General features: G+C 35.4%; 1 protein-coding gene across 47 annotated transcripts in view; it reads right to left on the reverse strand.

Annotated features, from left to right (window-relative positions):
• Window positions 1-20,307, reverse strand: part of NRXN1 (neurexin 1) — a 607,983-nt gene that overhangs the window by 522,977 nt on the left and 64,699 nt on the right. For 14 of the 47 annotated variants that reach the window (XM_015856854.3, XM_015856864.3, XM_032443900.2 and 11 more), the window contains exons 3-5: window positions 17,099-17,116; window positions 12,773-12,802; window positions 11,963-11,974 (exon numbers count right to left, since the gene is read on the reverse strand). The exons of 15 other annotated variants lie outside the window; for them this stretch is intronic. In XM_015856854.3, the coding sequence (XP_015712340.2) occupies window positions 11,963-11,974; window positions 12,773-12,802; window positions 17,099-17,116 (60 nt within the window). The remainder of the gene's footprint in view (window positions 1-11,962; window positions 11,975-12,772; window positions 12,803-17,098; window positions 17,117-20,307) is intronic. 18 more of the 47 variants (XM_085541034.1, XM_085541056.1, XM_085541039.1 and 15 more) reach the window with 3 other exon arrangements.

Here is a 20,307-nt window from a genome sequence, read left to right on the forward strand (position 1 = left end):
TCATACATCAAAAGTGACAGATTAAGTGGAGTTCTTCTTATAAATGATGAAATGAAGAAGTAGGTAGCTTGCACTAAGTAAGACATCAAGGTCTCCCAAGCAGTTTTCTCTGCACTCTCAAGCCAAGCAAGGACCCTGGGATACTGAAGGATTGTCTGGGTTTTGCACACTGCTATCATTTCCCATTAGTTCTGATACTTCTGAACTTCTTATCCCATTTCAGACTGTTGAAACATAAATAACCAAGTGGATGGATAATCAGATCAGCCCTAATTGCATTAGAACAGTTGGTACTATCAGAAAATAATTTGCAGAAAATAACAATGGTGTTTTAAAGCTTTTGCTGCATTTGGAGTACCTCTATCTTAACTGTGGGAAGGCAGTAACTTTTTTGTGTAAAATTTTGAACAGGAAGGGTTCCTCTTACTAACGTGTGCCAAAGCTGCCTTTCCTCTTACAGCTGTAGCATCTTCACAAAAGAAAGATACACTATCACATAACAATGAAGAACTCTGTCCTTCAGAACATGGAAGAATGAAGATCTGCCAAGTCAGCCTTATTCACCCTGTGAATTCGCACTGTGGTCTTGATCATAAGAAAATTTCAGACCTTCAGCGCATGATAATTAACAACCCCTCTAATCCAATTAATATTATGTCTATCATCTCCACACAAGCAGTGGCTTTGTTCTTGGACCAGAGAAACCTTGTTCAGTACTCCATTTGTTGAATAAAAAAGGAGCAACACAAGGCAGAAGGAAAAACCACCCAAATATAACTAAAGAAAACTGCATTCAGAGTTCTTTCTTTGTTCTCTTGTTTTTCTGCTGAGAAAATTCTCTTCCAAAACCACATTGACTGACACTACTGTGCATTTGGCTTTTCTCTGAATGCTTACTTACTGATAAAATTACTACAATAAGCTCAATGACTGAAGCAGTCCAAAGGGCTCTATGCAGAGCTCTTAAAAATACAGAATCTTGCTTTTGAATAAAAGGCACAGCAATTCCAGAGTACAGAAAAACATTTCTTCAGCATTAACCGTGTGACTAGCAATATCAACAGTCATGACCACTCCTCACTGATACACAAAAACCAGCTGAAACTGTCAGTTCAAGGGGTAAGACAGCCACTGAAATACATACTTTAAAGTACAGATACATCATGCCTTAACTGCCATTTGGGTCTCAATCTGTCCCTCAGCGCAATAACAGATAATCTGCAACCATGAACATGTTAGATCATAGTAAAAGGATACATTAATTACCCCAAAGACTGAATAAAATGAGGCCATACAGGATGAAATAAACATACGTGTTATACATTTTATACATATAACATGTTGCAAATATAAAGTAAAATAGATTTGCTTCCCACATACTCATTTACTATTAATATTACCAGCCAATTTAAATTATACAGAATGATAACTGTTAGTGTGGTTGCTGTTTGGTTTTATTCTACTGTCAGTTTCTCTATTTCAACTTCCAAAAGCAAAACAGTATTCTTGTAGTGACATTTCAATATGCACAATTCTCAAACGATCCCACTAAATTAATTATCACACAGTCAGCACTTAAATGAGGTCTAAGAGAGATGCAGCCAGACTCTACCCCTTCTGGGTACACAGCTGAATTGCCTTCACCTGTGCTCCCAGGGCTAACTGGGTCCTTTCCCCAGGTGCTCAATCACTGATTCAGGCCTATTCTAACTTCACTTAACGAAATCCTTTTTTTTTTTTTTTTTTTTCTTCCTATGTTCATGGAGAAACTGAAAATTACCATTTGCTTTCATGAATTTTAGCAAAAGTAAAACTGAAGGTTAGTGAAGCATTTGAAATCTTCAAAACTAAAGATCATTTGGATAAGTCCTTCATTGAAACAGCCTATTATTCAACTTTCTCACTTTATATGAGCATACTGCAAACTAAAGAAAACTACTTACTTAACTCATAGGGAATACATGTTTGTATTACAAGGTTCAAAGAGAAAGGAAATATTAGAAGACCAGGTTCAGTGCTTAAATTAAATCCCTGGATGCTAGGAGTTGGCACCTTATTTCTGCCTAACTCAGAGTGTTCTTATGGGCTACTTTAGCCTCTGCTTTGTAAAATGTTCTGGCTTAGATCACAACTTCCATTCCTCATTGAATTAGTCAGCTTTGAATAGGCATTTCTTCCTTTGCCTTAGAGCAGGAATTATCAGCTCTAGTTTTGCTGCTATGGCACTGATGAAAACTGATTCACCATGGTAAATACATATATACAATAAAAACATTGACTGCCATTACATTCCTGAAATTTCGATTGTTTACCTGTAGCATCCAATTTAAGGTACTCAAAACAAATGACCACAACAAAACATTGAATTTTTTTGTGGAACAGTAAGGCAGATCTTTAAGAAAGACTGATCACCTTTTGATGCATGCTTACATCCACTTTGGAGGCTTTTCTATGAAGATGATTCAGTTTTCATTTTAGGCTCTGACTTAAGGGAAGGCTTTGAATGTTTGCTTCAGTTAGGTCACAAAGAGTGTTATGGCTTGCTTTGGTGTTTTTGGTTTGATGTATAATTCCATCTATACAAGAAACATGACAAAATTATTATTCCTCGTGAAATAAAACCAAGTCCACTGTTTTTAAAGTCTAACGATTTTCTTACATTACCACAGTAATTTCTACATTATGTGTGATTCATAGCCTTCAAGGCCAGGAGGGTTGTTTTTTATTACCTAGTCTCATTTCCTGCATAATACAAATTACAGGCTGTCAACATGAGAGATCTCCTCTTTAAGTACTCTAGTGACTAAGATCCTAGGAAAAATATTTTTAGTCTTTCTAAAGCCTGCTCTTCTGGCTTTGGTCCCAAGAGTATGCCAACTAGGTAGATAAGTAAAGGCACATTGTTGCCTCCCAAGGTAGGTAATTAGCATGACCTAGTTACGTGTACAGTTCTCAGTTATATGTACTTATTAAAAGATACATATACAAATCTTATAGGCGTTCTGAAAAGAAAAATATTAATGTGTGTTAATTTTACACTTTCATAACAGCTCAGTGAAAGGAGAACTCCTGAAAACCTGCTTCATAACAGGATCACGCACTTCAGAAATCATACAAAGTATAAAACTCCTACCCATTTCAGAACAATGCATAATAAGAAAATGCATGCATTTTCCTGAAAGTAAATGACGCGATAGGGATTTAAGGATGCAAACAGGGCAGACATTTTCATTACATATTTTCTTTATACAATACTTGATTTTGAGGCATTTCTGAAAAAAAAAAAAAAAATTCATGAACTATAGCAACTTTGAATGGTTTCAGGGCACCATTATTTTTCTGTGTATGCACACGTCATGAATGCATACAGTTGTGTACGTCAAACATGCATATGCTGTTAGGAATTGTAGAAGGGTCTATCCTTCAGAATTACCATTTGTTTCCACGTATTTGATACCACTCAATATTTTCATACAATATTCAAAAATATTTCTTATTCACAGTAGCCTAAACCATTCATTTCTTTGTTCTGAAAGGTACACAGCAGTAAACTAACAAAGGGGCTCAGGAGGCTCTACTCCAACACTCAGATTGTAGGCTTGTCATTTATCCTTTCTCGGCCTCAAACACAATATACAGACATATATAAGATGAATACATCGCACAGTATTCTAAGTTATTCATTTCCAAGTTTAACTTTGTCGCCCCAATCCTGCACTCAAATACTTCCACTTGATTTTAATCTGCTGAGATCAGTTTCTCTCAAAACTCATGCAGTTGCAATGACAAACACGATCTCAATTTGAATAACCTATTTTAGACAACAGTAGGGCTGAAAAGTCTGCTGTACTGTGACAATAATGGAAAAAATGGTGGTAAATATCCAAAAGGTTATTTGCAGGAAAAATTCATCCACATGAAGGTCTTCAGTCTGCTGAGAAATGCTGAGGCAATCTCCACCAGGGAGCAATCTCCAAAAGATGCTGCCTTAGTGATGGCCAGCACTTAAATGAGGTCTAGAGGAGGTGGAGTCAAGTTCCACCCCTTCCAGGAGCACAGCTGAATTACTCTCACCTGTGCTCCCACAGTTGACCCAACACTTGCCTCAGCTGATTCATCAGAGGTTCAGGCTGTGATTACCAATTTCCCATACAGTCTGCTAAGGACACCACTTAGTTCATGACAAAGACTGATGTAGCTGTGTTTGAAGGTTCATAATGATGTAAACACCTTCAGGTAGCTCCAAAATTTATAGTTTGCGTAAGTGTCCACATGAAATGAAAACATATATATTGCTCAGTACCTATACCACTGTAGTCTGTAAGTGTTCAGGTACATGTGTCAGTCTGAAGTCAGACAGGAATTTGGTGATCTCCCATACCATCTTTGTGATGCTGGAAATATTTACCAGTGCTAGTTTGATGTAATTACTCCTAAATAATGCCTTTAAAGCTGAAAACTATGTAGTAACTAGTCAGTAACCACAGTTAATACTCATTTAACTTGCACATCCATTCTTAGTGGAAACAGCACAGCCAAGAAAAGCATAAAGCCCTAAATCTAAGCTGTTCATTGTTTTGTACAGGTACGGTAGGAAAATAATGATCATCATATAACAAAGTTTTCTCATTTGCTTACAAAACTAGCTTTTAAAGATGGTATGCCTATAATAAAAATAGGCAGTGGTTTACTAGCTTCTCTGGTAACCTCTGTTTAGCTGAGGTTGCCCCTTTACAGAAGATGCCAGTGAGTCAGTTCAGCTTTCAGCTATTTCTTTCATAAGATATTATGTTTCATTTTATCATTCATAAGATCTAAGTTCTAATTTAAACACGCAACATGATGCACTGACATCTATTAGCAAGTTACAAAAGTGGGCTTTAAATTAAATGTTTATATGCTTATCAGAAAACTAGTGAGGGTGCCAACTGCAAACAAATAAATACAGATGATTCTGCTTTTTTTTTTTCTTCTTTTTTTTTCTGCAAAATAAATGAATTCAATAAAAAAAGATTTGATTGTGTTCCCTTCCTCTTATGCCTAAAAAACAGGTATTTTGATATGTGTGAAAACTGTTAAAAGAATGACAAAGGTGCAACTTCATAGCAGAGTCCACATTTCATTGTTCAGGCTCAATTCCTATGAAAATTTTCTCCTTCGTGCTCCTGAATTTCCCAGTTCAATGCACAGCTTCACTGCTCTGCTGATACTTAATTGCTCTGGGTGGTCCCTGAAGTGAAGACAGAAAGCTACCTTCAAGCAATTAAGAATGGCAGGGATATAGAAGGCTTTGAATATGAGGAAAGACATATACAAGTGCAAATTATATTGATTAATTAAAAGATTTTAAGGGAAACCAGATAACTCAGATTTTCTGATGTCTCTAAGTAGCCCGGCATACTTTTATAGCCATAGAAATGAAAAATACTGTAGAGTTAAAGGGTAGGTTAAAAGTTTTGTACACGGAGCTTTTACTTTTACAGGAACAATTAATTCTGACATGACTATTAAAATATCTTTTTTTTAAACTCTTTTGTGAGGCATCATTCTTTGTGGAAATACATAATGATGTGCATGTAGAGAGCACAGTCTACATTTTCAGTTACAGTAGTATAATTTTGGGTTGTTTTTCTTAAGGTTCTTCATTTTTAAAAAATTGCATTTCTTTGGAAATTGTGGTAGTGTTTTCCACCAAATTTATTAAGCTTGGATGTAAAGAAATAATAGATATTTTGGAAAATTCTCCTTAGGTTTCTGGCCTCTTTGTTCTTAATTGGTGGAAATCCACTGAGTGTGATTCTGATCAAACTAAAATCAGTTGAGATTTCTGCTGCAGGTAAGATGAACAATCTCAAATTAGTTTTGATTTTAACTAAAATAATATAAAATGGAGTCTGTTTGGATTTGTTCAGCTTCCATTTGTAGGTCCCAAAGATAGAACTTATTCCTACAGTACAATCTAGAGTGAAGCTGCAAATCCTTAGTGTCACTCTAAAGATGCATTTGGTTCCATAATGTTATCAGATATTCAAAGAACGAGGAAAGGAGGAGGTTCCAGAATATGACACAAAATATCCAAGGAACATGAATCTAAAATCTCTATTTCACAGGAAATGCACATGAAATTCATATGAAACTCATGAAGCATTTTTGTGAAAACTTACAAACTGCCTCAGCTTTTAATTCTTGTTCTTCAGTGTGCATAAATAAAAGCATACACATATAACAACAAAGATATGCTTGCTTTAGCAAAAAATGCCTACTTTTCCAATTTCTTCCTTGCTTACCTGCTCAAAAATCTTCTTTTAACACTATAGAGTGACAGATTCGCTGCTTACCATCTTCAATAAATGCCCACCTAATTTTAGCCGTAAATACACATACTTCATCTTGAAAGAACTTTCATATAAGGATTCTTTGTCCGCATACCCATCTTCTGATGAAGTCTATGTTTACAAATGGACCCCAGTGTTGAGAAAGCCAAAATCTTAAATATGTACCATTACAAACTACTGTGTGTTCTGAACAAGCAGAAGTCTAATCCTTTGCAAAGAAAAGATTTTTTAACATAAAATCTACTGCAGTGCTACATCTGCTTTTTTTATTTTCTCTAAATATACAGGAGATTTATGGCATACATATATGTATACATATGGTACTTGCTCACTTGGAGTGATATCAGAATGTTTCAAAATATGGAAATATAGAAAATGCTTTATTTTGGTCATGGAAAGGTGCTGGAGCACACAGGATATTTTGGACCCTTTCTTCATATAGTTTTCCTGATATCTACAGCAGGTCTTTACAGTTTTTCTTCATACTGCTGGTCATGAATCCACTATCTCAGATGCAATTTGGAGCATATATGCCATAAGACATAATCTGGGTTTTTAGTCCCAATGACTGTTTACTTCAGAGCCACATATAACAGGCAAAAAACATCTTCAATATAAATTAACCACATCTCAACATAAAGGTGAATCCGCCACTTCACACATCAGATTCTCGGCTTGCTAGGTAACATTCACTGAAGTGCAACTCACTCTGTTTTAATGCATCACAACTTATATGTACATAAATATTTCACCCTTACAATTAAAACATTTAAAGTATAGTTTATTATGATGTTGAGTTTGAAGAGATTACCCATAAAAATGTAAAGATAACATAAATATATATTAGCTTGTACAGGTACATGCAATACAAATGAGAACTTAATTACAATGTTTTTGTGAGCACCAGTCACTATTTAGCTATATTTAAGTAGATCTCTTAAGAAAAAGTTGTCACTATAGAACAGATATGCGTAATTACTTCCCCTTGGAATGCCTTAAAGAAAACTTATGTTTAAAGTTCTTTAATTCCTTTGAAAAGCTAACTTTCACTAGGAATAAAAATTCAAGTCATTTTTCATAGAAGGTTCTTTTGCTGTTTGTTTGGTAGGTTATACAAAGTCGCTGTCTGCACACTACTAAATATATTTAAGGGTAAATTTTTAAACATTAGTAATTTGTTCCTTATTGGAAGAAACAGCTATGACACTGAGCTGAGAAATGTTAGGTTATTTATATTTCTAATAGAAATTCACTCTGATACAATTTCAGTTACCCAAACTTGGCAACCTCAATCTGTGTAAAGTGCCCACATTAGCTCAATTCAATCCTAGTTATGAGTCGTGTAAGTAAGCTGCCCGCACCTGGGATATATAATGATGTGAATAAGTACTGACAATCAAGAAAGCCCCCATTTCATGTTTTGCTCTAGCCAAACAGGATACCTAAAGAAAAATAATAAGCCATGCTACAGCTCAGTACCATACCAAAGCTTCTTAATAACTTCTGGACTATTGGTGACAGGCCATGGAAGGCTGAAGGATGCATGGCTCTCAGACCAACTTTAGAGCAGCACAGACAAAAACATGTGAGCACTGGCTTCTCAACAGTGCCAGCAGTTTCAGAGAGTGTAGGAGACCAAAACTGCCTTAGTTCTTTGAAAACAGTCATCACAACAGGGTGAACACGTAGTTGTATAAATTCGAAGAATTTGATAAGGGAGGTTACTAACATAAGGTGCTGTTTGTGTTGCATGACACATGTGCTCCACCATGACCTCAAACAATTGCTTGCCTGTAGCATATCATTTTAATAATCGTGATTGCTTAAGTACTTAATTACATTATTTTAATTTCCCACTGCCTTCAGTCAATTCAGTCAATTGAATTATACAACTGATAAGCAATAAGATTTAATTCTTATAGATAGACAGTGGCGTCACTTTGCTTTTACAAATGCAGTATGATTCTTTGTGCAAATGCAAAACTCACTCTTTCTTGGCAAGGAAGTTCACAAAAATATTGCAATTCTGAGGTTTTTCTTAAGTGTTTACATGCAGTATACAAAATACCAACACATCATAAGCCTGTAATCTACCACAATAAATTTAATCTACCACAATAAATTGCAAGTTGTAATATCAGACTTCCAGTAGAAATAGTTACTACTAAACATAGTATCATTTCATAGATTGTTATGGACCTGAGTAAATTGCATACAATTCAAAACTGCATATTATTTCTAATAGAACAGGAATATGAGCTTGATGTTTAGATACAGAATAAGCAATATATATAGTCAAAAGTAGAATACTTGTACAGAACTAAACAATAGGTAAAAATAAGTACAAGCTTAGGAGAATTGCAATAGAAAAAGGAAGTAATACGTGTGACTATGTTGTAGTAACTGAATTATCTGAATTATAAAGCCATTTTCTTGCTCATCAAATGAAAATGAAAAGAAACAGAGAAATTGGGGGGGGGGGGGGGGGGAAGGGGGAATGGGATGAAAATAAAGAAATCGAGTGTTATCGAGTGTTTTTCATTAGTTGCTGTGTAATCTTAGTTATAACTGCCATTCATCACAAAATCTGGGAGGTACTAAACTTCTGATGAGGTAGAACCTGTATGTGAAAACGACAGTTTTATTAGACCTCCTATACAGCATGTAGAAGGCAGACAAAATTTCTGATGGCAAAGCATTTGTTTTTTTTGAATTCAAACATGTATTCTGAACAATACATTCAACTGCTCTAACAGGGCCTGCCCCCCCCATATAAGATTTGCTTTGCCCATGCCTTTCCACCAGCACAGCTACAACATGTTTATTGCTATAGTTGTGTACAGGTAGGAGATTTCCAGAAAACAAACAAAACCTGGTACTTCTGAACAGACAGAAAGTTTATCAAAAAATAAAGAAATGCCAGTACAACTGAAAGTTTTTAAAGAAAAAGTGCTTCTTTATAAAATTAGACTTAGCATTTGCAAGCTATAAAAGCTCTGGGATTTATATTCTGCTTTCTGTCAGCTGGTTCAGCACATGTATATATGGCCTCAAATACTGACAGACAGACATCTGTCAGCATGGTGACACCTTCCCAACTTTGTTCTGCCTTTCTATAAGGGGCAGTGACAGCTTTGTAAATATTGACACTGCTTCAATAAAAACTTTGTTGGGAAATTATCTGCTGTACTTCAAGCTCTACATGCAGCTAAGTAACAAATGGTAGGTGTATCCTGTGAGATGCTACTGGATTTTGTACTGTGTGCCCAATTGGAAAGGGTGCCTTGCCTCCTCCGACTACACTAAGACTGGCCTGTCACTGTCCTGTCCTTGAGGCATCTCATTCTAGTAGTAACATTGATACTTTTTTTCCCCCCCAGAATCTCACATAACACCTACGAAAGAAACAGGTGGTGCTTCAGCCACTTAGACCCTTCTGAGCAAATTACATAGTAAGGCTTCCTAATGTTTTTATTGCTTATGTTTACTGCTGAAGATGAATTCACGGTAGAAGCACTCTGAACCCCCAAATCACTTTTATTACTGACCTTATCTAAAAGAAATCAAATTATAACGAAAGACTGAACTGAGTGTGAATAAATTCATCACAAATCTCCTTTTGTCCCATCTTTCCTTTCCATCACCCTCCTACTACTTATATTCTCACATGTTATAAATATGCATCACAGCTGTTTTCAGTTAGTATGTCTGATTACATAGCTTTACCATAGTAAATAACGGTTGATGACATGGTCCAATGCTGAGATATTTTCTGATACATGCAATTGGTTTTTGTATACACATAAGTCCTTTCCATTCATTTGAATAGATATACGCTATTATGTGCAAACAGTGTTGTTATCAAAACATAGCAGTGTAATTGGTACTCTCACATAAAAAGGGGAAATTTATAAAAAATATTAAAATGTGAAAAGAAAAATTTAGTAGACTGATTTGATGATAGATGAGTGGTATTTATGTCACGCAGTACACCATTACACATTAGATGTAGCTAGTATACCCAATGTCATTTTTTTGTGAATATAATTGTTAAGCCTTTTAAAGTAAAAAATAAAATGCCTAATCATTGCATGATATTTTTTTCTAAAATCTGCTTTCTATATTAACTATTAATCATTTATTCATAATACTTATATGTTTTCATCCTTTTAAACAACAACAACAACAAAAAATCTTCACTGATGTATACGTTACTCTATGTATGGAATAAGCTGGAAAAAATAACCCTTAATAATAACAAAAATGTCAAGATTTGGTTGCTACAAAATGTCACTTTAAGGTAACTAACTCCACCAAAAACATCCATCATTATGTAATAAAGTATTCATAATAAGGAATAAAGAAGTCATAGGTACATGGTACTGTTAAGAAAAACACAACAAAGATCAATCAAGGAACAAGCAAAAAAATCCTATGAGAAATAATCAGACCAGTTTTTTGTCTTCTTGCTTTGGAAGTTTTAAGTAAGTAGATTTACATGTTCAGAACACTCATAACCCTTTAAATACCTATGTATTTACCTATATAGATTTACCTATGCCCATGACAGTAGTCTCTCCAGAAAGTCTGATATGAAGAGGAAGGAGACACTACAGGACTGAAAATACAGGCTTTGCATCACTTACATTTTCTAGGTTTGGAAACACTACATCAGACAAGACAGCAAGAGACACAGAAGCTTGTTTCTAGTTTCAATAGTTAGAGAAGTACTATGACACAGATAGGCTTTCTGATATTTACCAAGAGTTGGCACACCCTGGCAAGGATTTAGGATGAACAGAACTATATAATTGTAACACAGATTTAATGACATTAAATAACCAATTTCTTATCATAAGAATGTACAGACATGATGTCTTTGAGTATTCTCATAGCAAAATATGGTGTGTAAGTATACAGGAAAATGTCTTGACCCTACTACACACATACCCTGCAGAAGTAAGGAAGTAAATATAATTGGCATTGCTCACATCAAGAATCAAAACAGAGTAACGAAATCTGAAATAAAACCCACATTTCTCTTTGGCGTTCATTCTTCATTGTTCCTTTGTCCAATTCTTGTCTCAGATGCAATCAAAGCGAGTAACTTACAAAGAAAATCTCAGGGCAAAAGCGATCACCTGATAGCAGAGACTTGCTGAAGTCAGTGCTATTGGGATTTAAAACTTACTTTGAGCTGTAGACTGGCCCTGGACAGATTATCTCCAGATAACTTCTGTTGAACAACATCATGTGTTTTGTTTTTTTGTGTTTTGTTTTGTTTTGTTTTCTTTTTCTGTGCCTGGTTGTTTCAACTACAATTCTTTGAGAACAGAAAAATGCATATCTCAAAACATGGTTGTTATTTCATTTTGAATGCTTTCTGTAACTGTAGCCTCCTTTATCATTGCCACATTTTACATCTCTCACAAAACCAGGAGGCAAATATTAAAAAAGTCAGCTTGTCCTTTAAATACTTCTCCTTACCTCAATATCCATGAAATATTTACTTAAAAATATACCTACCTCATCTTATTAGTGCAAAAAGATTTACATTTATTTGCATTACTTAGACATACATTAAAGTATACTGGTGGCATTAAAAAATAAAGAAAATCATGTAATACCTTTACTTTTACCTATGGATTTGGTGAAATGGTTCCATGAAGAAAGCATTTCCAGACAAAAAGAGAATAAGAAGAGGAGAGAAACAACAGTAAGAGTTGTGAGTTATATGTAAATGCAGTAATATATAAACATGAAAAGAGACAAAGTATAAGGTCTGGAGACAAATGGAGATGCAATCAATGTCATATTAAAGATTTAGTTTATTTTCTTTTTCCAGTCATGTACATGCAGCGAAACACAGAAGTAACCCATGCTTAGATAAGAAAAAGTGACACGAAAGTAACAGGGAACAATGAGTTAGGAGAAGAAAAACCACTGATTTCTTTAGGTGGTAAAATTGTACTCTCAGCATTCCAGAAGCCAGGAGCAGGTGCTTTCTGCAAATTCCACTCAGCCATGCATTAAGGTAAATGCACTCTTCAAGGCGTACAATGTGACAAGCTGAGTTTCTTCTCCCAGGAACTCCGAAGAGCGCTCTTGCGATTCATTTATCTTTTATAGAATCACCCCTTATTGTATTTTCAGATAAATACATGAAATTTTCTTAAACACCTTCTTATTTCTCTCACCTCTTTTCAGTTATCATATTGCGAGAGGGGAAGTTCAGGAGGCAGGAAGGACAAAAGCTTACAGAGCAAACAAAAGGAAAAAAAAATGAAATAAGGAAAGATGTGACTAAAACCATGTGTTTATTTGCAGCCAAAGACAGCTTTCAAGCATTTGCCCATCATTTGCAGTGATGGTTTCAAAGCAGCTACAGAACAAGAAGAAACAATGAAAGCAGAGTGGAAAAGGAACAGAGCCCATACCTTGGTCGCCCATCATCAGGTGCGCCAGACCTTGAAGGGAAACAAGAGCACAGTCAGCAATGAACAAGGGAGCATGGGAAGGTGGTGTTGTCACAGTGACAAAAATGTTTTGTGACAGGCATCTGTTTCCTATGAGATGTCTGTACCACAGACAGAAATCAAAGAGCATTTTTCAGCCACTGGTTGGAATGCTCTGGGCTACGAGAAATAGAACTACAATTCAAACACTGGGTACTGTTTTCTGGTGTATTTCTTCTGTGCAATAGTTGGGATGGCAGAAATACTAGAATGCTTTCAGATCCAACCAAATCCTTTAATATTCCATCTCTCATTATTGTATTTTCATAATATTGCTTTGAACACTCTGCTGGGAGGAGGACTTCCTGTCCTCTACTTGCAAAATGATGTTAAAAACCTGGAAAGTGTAAACCTGAAAAATGGGCTGGGTCTGGTCTTTTTCCCCTCATAAAAATGAGCATTTCAGGTAATTAAACAAAATTTATTTATCACATTGAAATGATAATGCAAGGGATGTCTCCTTATTTGTGTGAAATGTGAGAGTAGAATGAATATATTCCAGAGGAGGCAAATTATTATATATGCGATACAAAACACACAGCAATAAAGAAAATTTAAGTGACAACCTCTGAATTTGCTTCATAAATCTGTGAGAAACAGATTTTGCTTTATATTGGTATTTTGAGATCAAATCCAATCATACCATGATGGGTCTAGTGACATTTCAAAACAGATGGCCGTAATGACAATTCTCAACCAGAGCCAAATTTAGTTAATCTTTAACCAAAAATATTCATCTTTTTTTAACACACAATAATAAAATGATAATTATATCCTCACTGAGAATAACATGTTAAAGGGAGAAGTTTTGTACAGAAAAAAGACTTTTCACATTTCACATCAGGTTTATATTCTATTTGAGCTTAGCTCATTTAGAATCCATTTTAGATGTTCTTAATTGCTTGTGCTTATCTTCTACAACAACTATAAAAATGATACATTATTTTCTTATTTGCAATTAATTAAAGCTAATTCACACAAAGAAGGTGTGCAATAAAATATCCTTCTCTTTATTGGAAAGCAGATTTCCTAGAGAGCTCCTGTGATTTCTACTTCACAAAGAAAATTAGGTGCACAAATGACTCATCGTACTTGGGGGTATTTCAAAGAAGATACTCCCGACTGCAATCAGATTTCACATCAGCTCAAGATCTCAAGAGATGTTTCAAATAGGCTAACAAAGTTTTTGCTGAATTAGTGCTTTTTAGCATCAACATCCCCGGAGGCAAGTTGAACTGGAAGGCCCAATGTGCCCCATTTCTTGAGCAGTAGATTCACTTACAAACACAGCACTCTGTAACTGTTGGGATGTACCAATGTATGCAAGAACTGAATGTGATACTGAAGAGATGCCTATGTAAGCATTACTTGGTAAGTACCTCACGGCTAAACGGAAGTTAGGAGAAATGTGTCTGCACTCATTCTTCCTGCATTAGCATAGCTGCAACTGAGACAAACTTAACACACAAACTGTAAGACTATTGTGTCTCCTAGGGAAAAAATAGAAGGTTATCTCTTCCTAGCTTCACTTTTATAGTTATAAGGCCCTAAATAAAAAGCTGAGCTTCAGGAGATGATCACTGCTTGATATGTACTAGTTTTAGTAATACCATACGTGTTTTTATATAATTTGGAAAACAAACAAAGAAAAAAAAACAACAACAACAAAAAAAAACCACAAATGGAAGAAAAGCCTCTTGAAAACATCATAGAAACCACTTGAATTTTAAGAGTCACTTACAGTGCTGTTCAACTAAAAAAAGGAAGCCAGTGACTGTAAAAAAAAATACACTGCTCAAACCAAACATCCATCAATTAAAAAAAGATAGTACTAGTTCTCAGGCACTGACTTCTTTTTCACTCTGTATGTTACTTATTTTTGAAGTATAAGTAAGGTTACTTATACTTACTTGCTATGAGTATAATGCTACTTACCTCATTTTATATTTTGCAAGCTATGGATGAAGGCTATGGAAGAGTGATGAATTGCTATTACTGTACCTGTACAATCCATAGAGGTGTTTAACATGATGCAAAAAACCTACCATCACAGTCATCACTGCTAGATTTTCAAAATGACTGTGTGCTTATAGTTGAGACAACTACAGTAGATGGTCACAGAAAGACCTAGGTTTGACAGGCCATGTACAGGCATGCCAAACATTAGTAATATTCATTTGTGCACCATTCTTTCATACATGATCAGAATGATAAAAAACCTTTTCTTTGTGAATTAGGAATTAAGGATTCAGTAGGAATACCTCCTGTATGCATGTGTGATTCATTCCATATTCACACGGAACTTGGCATCAAAGTTGAGGGGCACAAAATGGGATAGGGAAAAAGAGCATGAAGAAAGGCTACTTTCACAACCTTGAGCCTAAGTTCCATGCAGAGCACAGGCCAAAGAAAATTTAAACATGGTGAACTTGCAGCAAACATGTTCAACCCTAGCACAATTTAACAAAATGAGTAAAATGTAACCTTTTTACACTATCATATTTCACTCTATGAATAATCCTTCCTTTAGCTTAAGGAAATGCTCAGATATCACAGAATTCAAAGATGAAAAACTATTCCTCAGTTTCCCAGTTCTGCTTAGGATATACATTCAATGCTTCTACTTTAAGATATACCTCTTTTGCAAATCTAGTGTATGCATAAGGCCTGTGTTGGAATAAATGTAAGTGTGCAGTTTTAAGAATTAGAATCAGGTAACTCCTGGATTAAGTGTTACCCGTCTTATTTTGTATTGCTGTGCATAAATGAGTTCGTGAAATGAAACTGAATCACCTCATCTTGTAATGATCTTGATCCACAATTGAGCCTCATGTTGACACCAGTGAGAATTTCATGCAAAGGTCAAACGTAATAGTAGTTACCTATTTCTTCATTAATGTTTCTGACTTACAAATCCTATCCCTGTGTTGTTTAATAAATTTTTTATTTCACAATGAAAACAGAATTGTACTGATTTGCATGTTCTTGACATTGCATGCAATTAAAGCATCAGAATAACATAATTTTTTTCCTACTGGTAACATGTGTTTTAATCAAGTTCCACAGCATCATGTATGAGCTAAATCAGAATATCGCTCTTTGCTTTTCAGTACAGTGGCACAGAGAATCACAGTACTGATATTGGTAGGCATTTTAAGAGAATTGCCAGTGAGCAGGCATGAAGTGCCTTGAATCCTTAATAATCTCAGGCCTCACACTATCTCATTCCTGGACCCTGGATCACAGCTGTGACAGGGCAGTCTCACTGCATATGTATCAGCTTAAAAATCCGATATTCCAAAAAAGCATTTAAACTACCAGGGAGGAAAAAAAAAAAAAAAAAAAAAAAAAAAAAAAAAAAAAAAAAAAGTTAAAAGGTAAAACCATTTTTAAATAGTCATTTATAAAGTATGAAAAGATTAAGAAAGGATTTTTAAAGCACTTGTACTTTAAAAAGCACCTGCACTCTTTGGCTCATGAACAGAAGGGCAGTACTGACTCCTAACAAAAACTGATCTGCGAAGTGTAACACTCACTCAAACATGTTTTACCTGCTACCAGACATACTTACCAACATTCAGGCTAGGAAGCATTGTGTTTTAATTTCCACTGCCCTGTGACATACTTTCCTTAATGGGACTTAATTACATACCAACATTATTACTAAAATCACAACTCTTCTTTCACAAAGTCCAAAAGGCAGAGTGTATCGTGTTGAAACGTTAGACAGATAAAGCTTTTATCTAAAACTCTGTGCTGTAAAGGAGAGTACAGTAAGCAAGACCAAGGAGAAAAGCACTTCCCATTTTCCTAAGCAACCAAAATATAGGTATTTAGCATGCATTCCATTCTTATGAGAAGGATTTATGTCCCACATTGAAGAAAACATATTTTCTTGAAGTGCTTTCCATACAGAACATGAGTAGAAATCAGTATTTCTGCCAATCTCTTTAAGGGTGTATAGAGTGATATATTCATAGGAGTATAAATCTCATTCTTTCAGTGGAGATATTCAGGAATTACATCAACATAGTCAAAGATTAACATAGGGCTTTGCTTGTGTTCTGTATGGAAAAAGAAATTACGCTTATTTAATAAACTTGTTATAACTTTATGGGTTAAAAAAAATGCAACTTACCGTACTGAATGTTATCTGTACTTTTATAACATTAAGCAGAAGGGAAAAAAAACCCACTAAACAAAGGGGAAAAACAAGAGCTTAGGAAAATAAGGTAAGAAAGCACCCACCTTCCACATAGTTGTCTTCTGTAAGCACATAACAGGGAAGGAGAGAAAAGGAAAACATTCATTAAGCAGCATGCAGACTGGAACTTGCCATTGCATGTCTTCATCATGCAAGGCATCAAACACAACATGCAAGTGCTCCATTGCTACAATCCAGAGTGAAAAACAAAAGCACCAGGGAAGCAGTGTTTCCCTTATTTAACAAATAAAAGAATACTCTTTACAAAGTGCCATAATTGTAAAGGATTTACTGCAACTCCTTGCAATTTCAATAATTATTATCCATAAATCAATATGTCTTCTTGTAAGATTTTTTTAACTATATATTCTAAAACCATCACTTATTTCTGATGGGGATTCTAAGTTCATTTGCTTCTACTTTCCCATTCTGATTTTTCCTTAATAATCTGTATGAAGTAGATGACTTTAAAGAGATCAAACAAGATAATTTAAGCTATGGAACACAACATGATGATGTTAAAGTAGGTATTGTGGCCAACCCTGCACTACTAGGGCACTCATTGTGGTCAAATCTCAGAACCCAGTGTGCAAAGTCTGTCGGTTAAACTAGGTGGCCTTATACAGAACTGTGTGTAGGATCATATCCCAGAACACTGGTTAGCACCAGAACTTGCACATCTTAAAAATCAGTTATATTTCTGCCAGTTGCTTAACTAACAAAGGCCACAGTAATCTCATGCATCAGTTTTGCCCTCAGATGAGGTAAAAAGGTGTTCTGCCTAAGTAAAGGCTGTTATCAACAAGCAGTTACCAAATATCTGGACCCTTAACTCCAGCCCCATATGGGGACACAGGAAAGAAGTTTCCTCTGAAGCCCACAGAATGAGACAGAACTAGGAACCGAGCCTCAGCTAATAAAGTGGACAGAATTCAAAGAAACAGACTCAGTGATCCAGTACCCATCCAGTCTCTAAGCTCCTCATCTATTTCACTTTCTGGGTGATTTTGAGGGAGTACATCTCTGCTGCCCATTATGATTTTGACTGAGGAAAGGATAGGACAGTACAAATGGATCTCAGGAAAGAGAAAACGTGGATGGTAAAATTACAAAGGAAAAACAACACTAAAGTAATGGGGACGGATTGCGCAGAAAGAACAAAGAAGTGGGGAAGGGTTAGGAAGGGTGAAAACATGGCAGTCGGACTGCTTGGGAGCTCTTGTCCTAGAGCTTGTCTCCACCAATACTTGGTGGTCAGCCAGCATAGAGAAACAATTGAAAATCACAGTCCAGATCTGTCATTACAGGTTATCTCCCATAAAATCCTCCTACATGAAAATACTTATGTGAAAGTGCGATCTAAACTAACTTGGATACGTTGAAAACCAAGCATCAATAAAACAAATTACACAGAACTTGGCTCAGCAATACTACTTATGTATAGTAATTTCCTAATGGAATGTGTCTTATAAGCTAATACCACAAAAAGCTGCAAAATATCACAATGGCTAGGCTGTTTTCAATGAAATATTTGAAAATCTTACCAATTTAAAAACAGCAACTACTATAAAAGTGAATATGTAGGGCCCTATATTTCTCAGTTTTTAACTATAGTACTCATAAGACTGACTTCACAAAGTTCCTCATTTTAAGATATAAATCACCTTTTTCAAGCACACGCACACTCTCAACTGAGACTTCTGAAAACGACATATTGGAGCTCTTGTTTTGTTGTTTTGTTTGTTTGGTTGGTTTTTTTATGGAAGTGCAAAGGGTACATAGTGGCTCATGCATTTAGGAAAGTAAGTCAAAAAATAAAAGGAAAAAAAAAAAAAATATGGACATGCCTTTTGGAAATAAATACTTAAAGATCAATAAACCAAACAAGGCTCACTGAGAAAATGAAAAACAGCAGTCCCACAGGATAAAGACACTATATTCTAATTGCTGTGCAAGTCTACTTAGTAAATTAATTTTTTTAGATGAGCCTTCTTCCCTTAAGAGCAAGTATTCTCCCTTCTTTAAGCACAATAGACCTCAAACTTAATGAAAAATGATATTGCTATTTCAGTTGTTGTATAACTTCAAGCTCCTTCATTTAGTTTTTCTTACTGAAGCTGAATCGCAACACTGACACTGCAATAACATTCATTTTTGTTGGCCATATTCAGCACAGCTTCCAGAGCTTCAATGCACCAGCTCGCTGAAAGGCAAGTTCTAGCTCACGATGTCAAAGTCACTGGGAGAGTTATGATAAAGATATCACAGGCAAATAGTTAAACTAAGCCTGTTAGAAGGTTTAGCATATCTTGGATTACAACATGGACCATATTCTTCTTAAGTGTTTGGTATGTCTTTATTCGATGGCTCTGTCATCAGAAAGACTTAATGCCTGAGTAGCTTCCCCTAAATGTCTGATTGATTAAATCTTTAAGTGACAGTAAATTAAATTGTCAAAACATTTCAAATTAAATAAAACTGAAAGTGCTGGATTTCTGCTCCACGAATAAAACCATGTATATGTAACCAAATCCATACAGAATTTTAAAAAAAAGTCAATTCATTCTTCCTTATATTTTTATCTGGATAAGTTAAACAATTTTTAACAGTTATGCAGTATAAGAAAATGTTAAGATTCTTTATGATACTTCACAAGGTATTTATGTCAGGTTAGCATTTGACACCATTATTTATTTAGAGTATTTCCTGTTCTGTCTCACATACTTCCATATCACTAATGCTTAGCTTTACTTTCCTGATAGCCATTTTCTTGGCATGCCCTATTATCTTAAGTAGAAACAAGGAAACCACTCTTTAAATTAAAAAAGACATTCTTTAAACACTGCATGTATATTACCGATGCCATGAGTTCGCAGTTTACAGGGAACAAATTTTCCTCAGTCAATCACGAGTATAAATCAGGTGTAAACGTACTTATATCATTAGAGTTGCACTGACATAAAATCCATGTAACCAGAGGTGAGTAGAGCTGTGTTGAATATTCCTGCTACTAGCCATTATTTATCCCAAATTCACATTGGAGGATCTTATTGGAACAGATACTGACATAAGTGGAAGTAGAGACTTTGGTACAAGATGCTATCTCCTCAATTGCAAACATTCACACAGCATTACTTCTACCCTTTTATCTTCCAAACAGCAATCTTCACCAGTGCACAGGCCAGGTACAAGATGAGGGTCAAAAAGGGTTTGCCAGTGCAACAGAGGAGGTGCAAAACCACCTTCTAGCCTC

The sequence above is a fragment of the Coturnix japonica genome, chromosome 3, assembly GCF_054131305.1.
Source record: "Coturnix japonica strain WE chromosome 3, WE-NBRP24, whole genome shotgun sequence".
NCBI classification, from domain to species: Eukaryota; Metazoa; Chordata; class Aves; order Galliformes; family Phasianidae; genus Coturnix; species Coturnix japonica.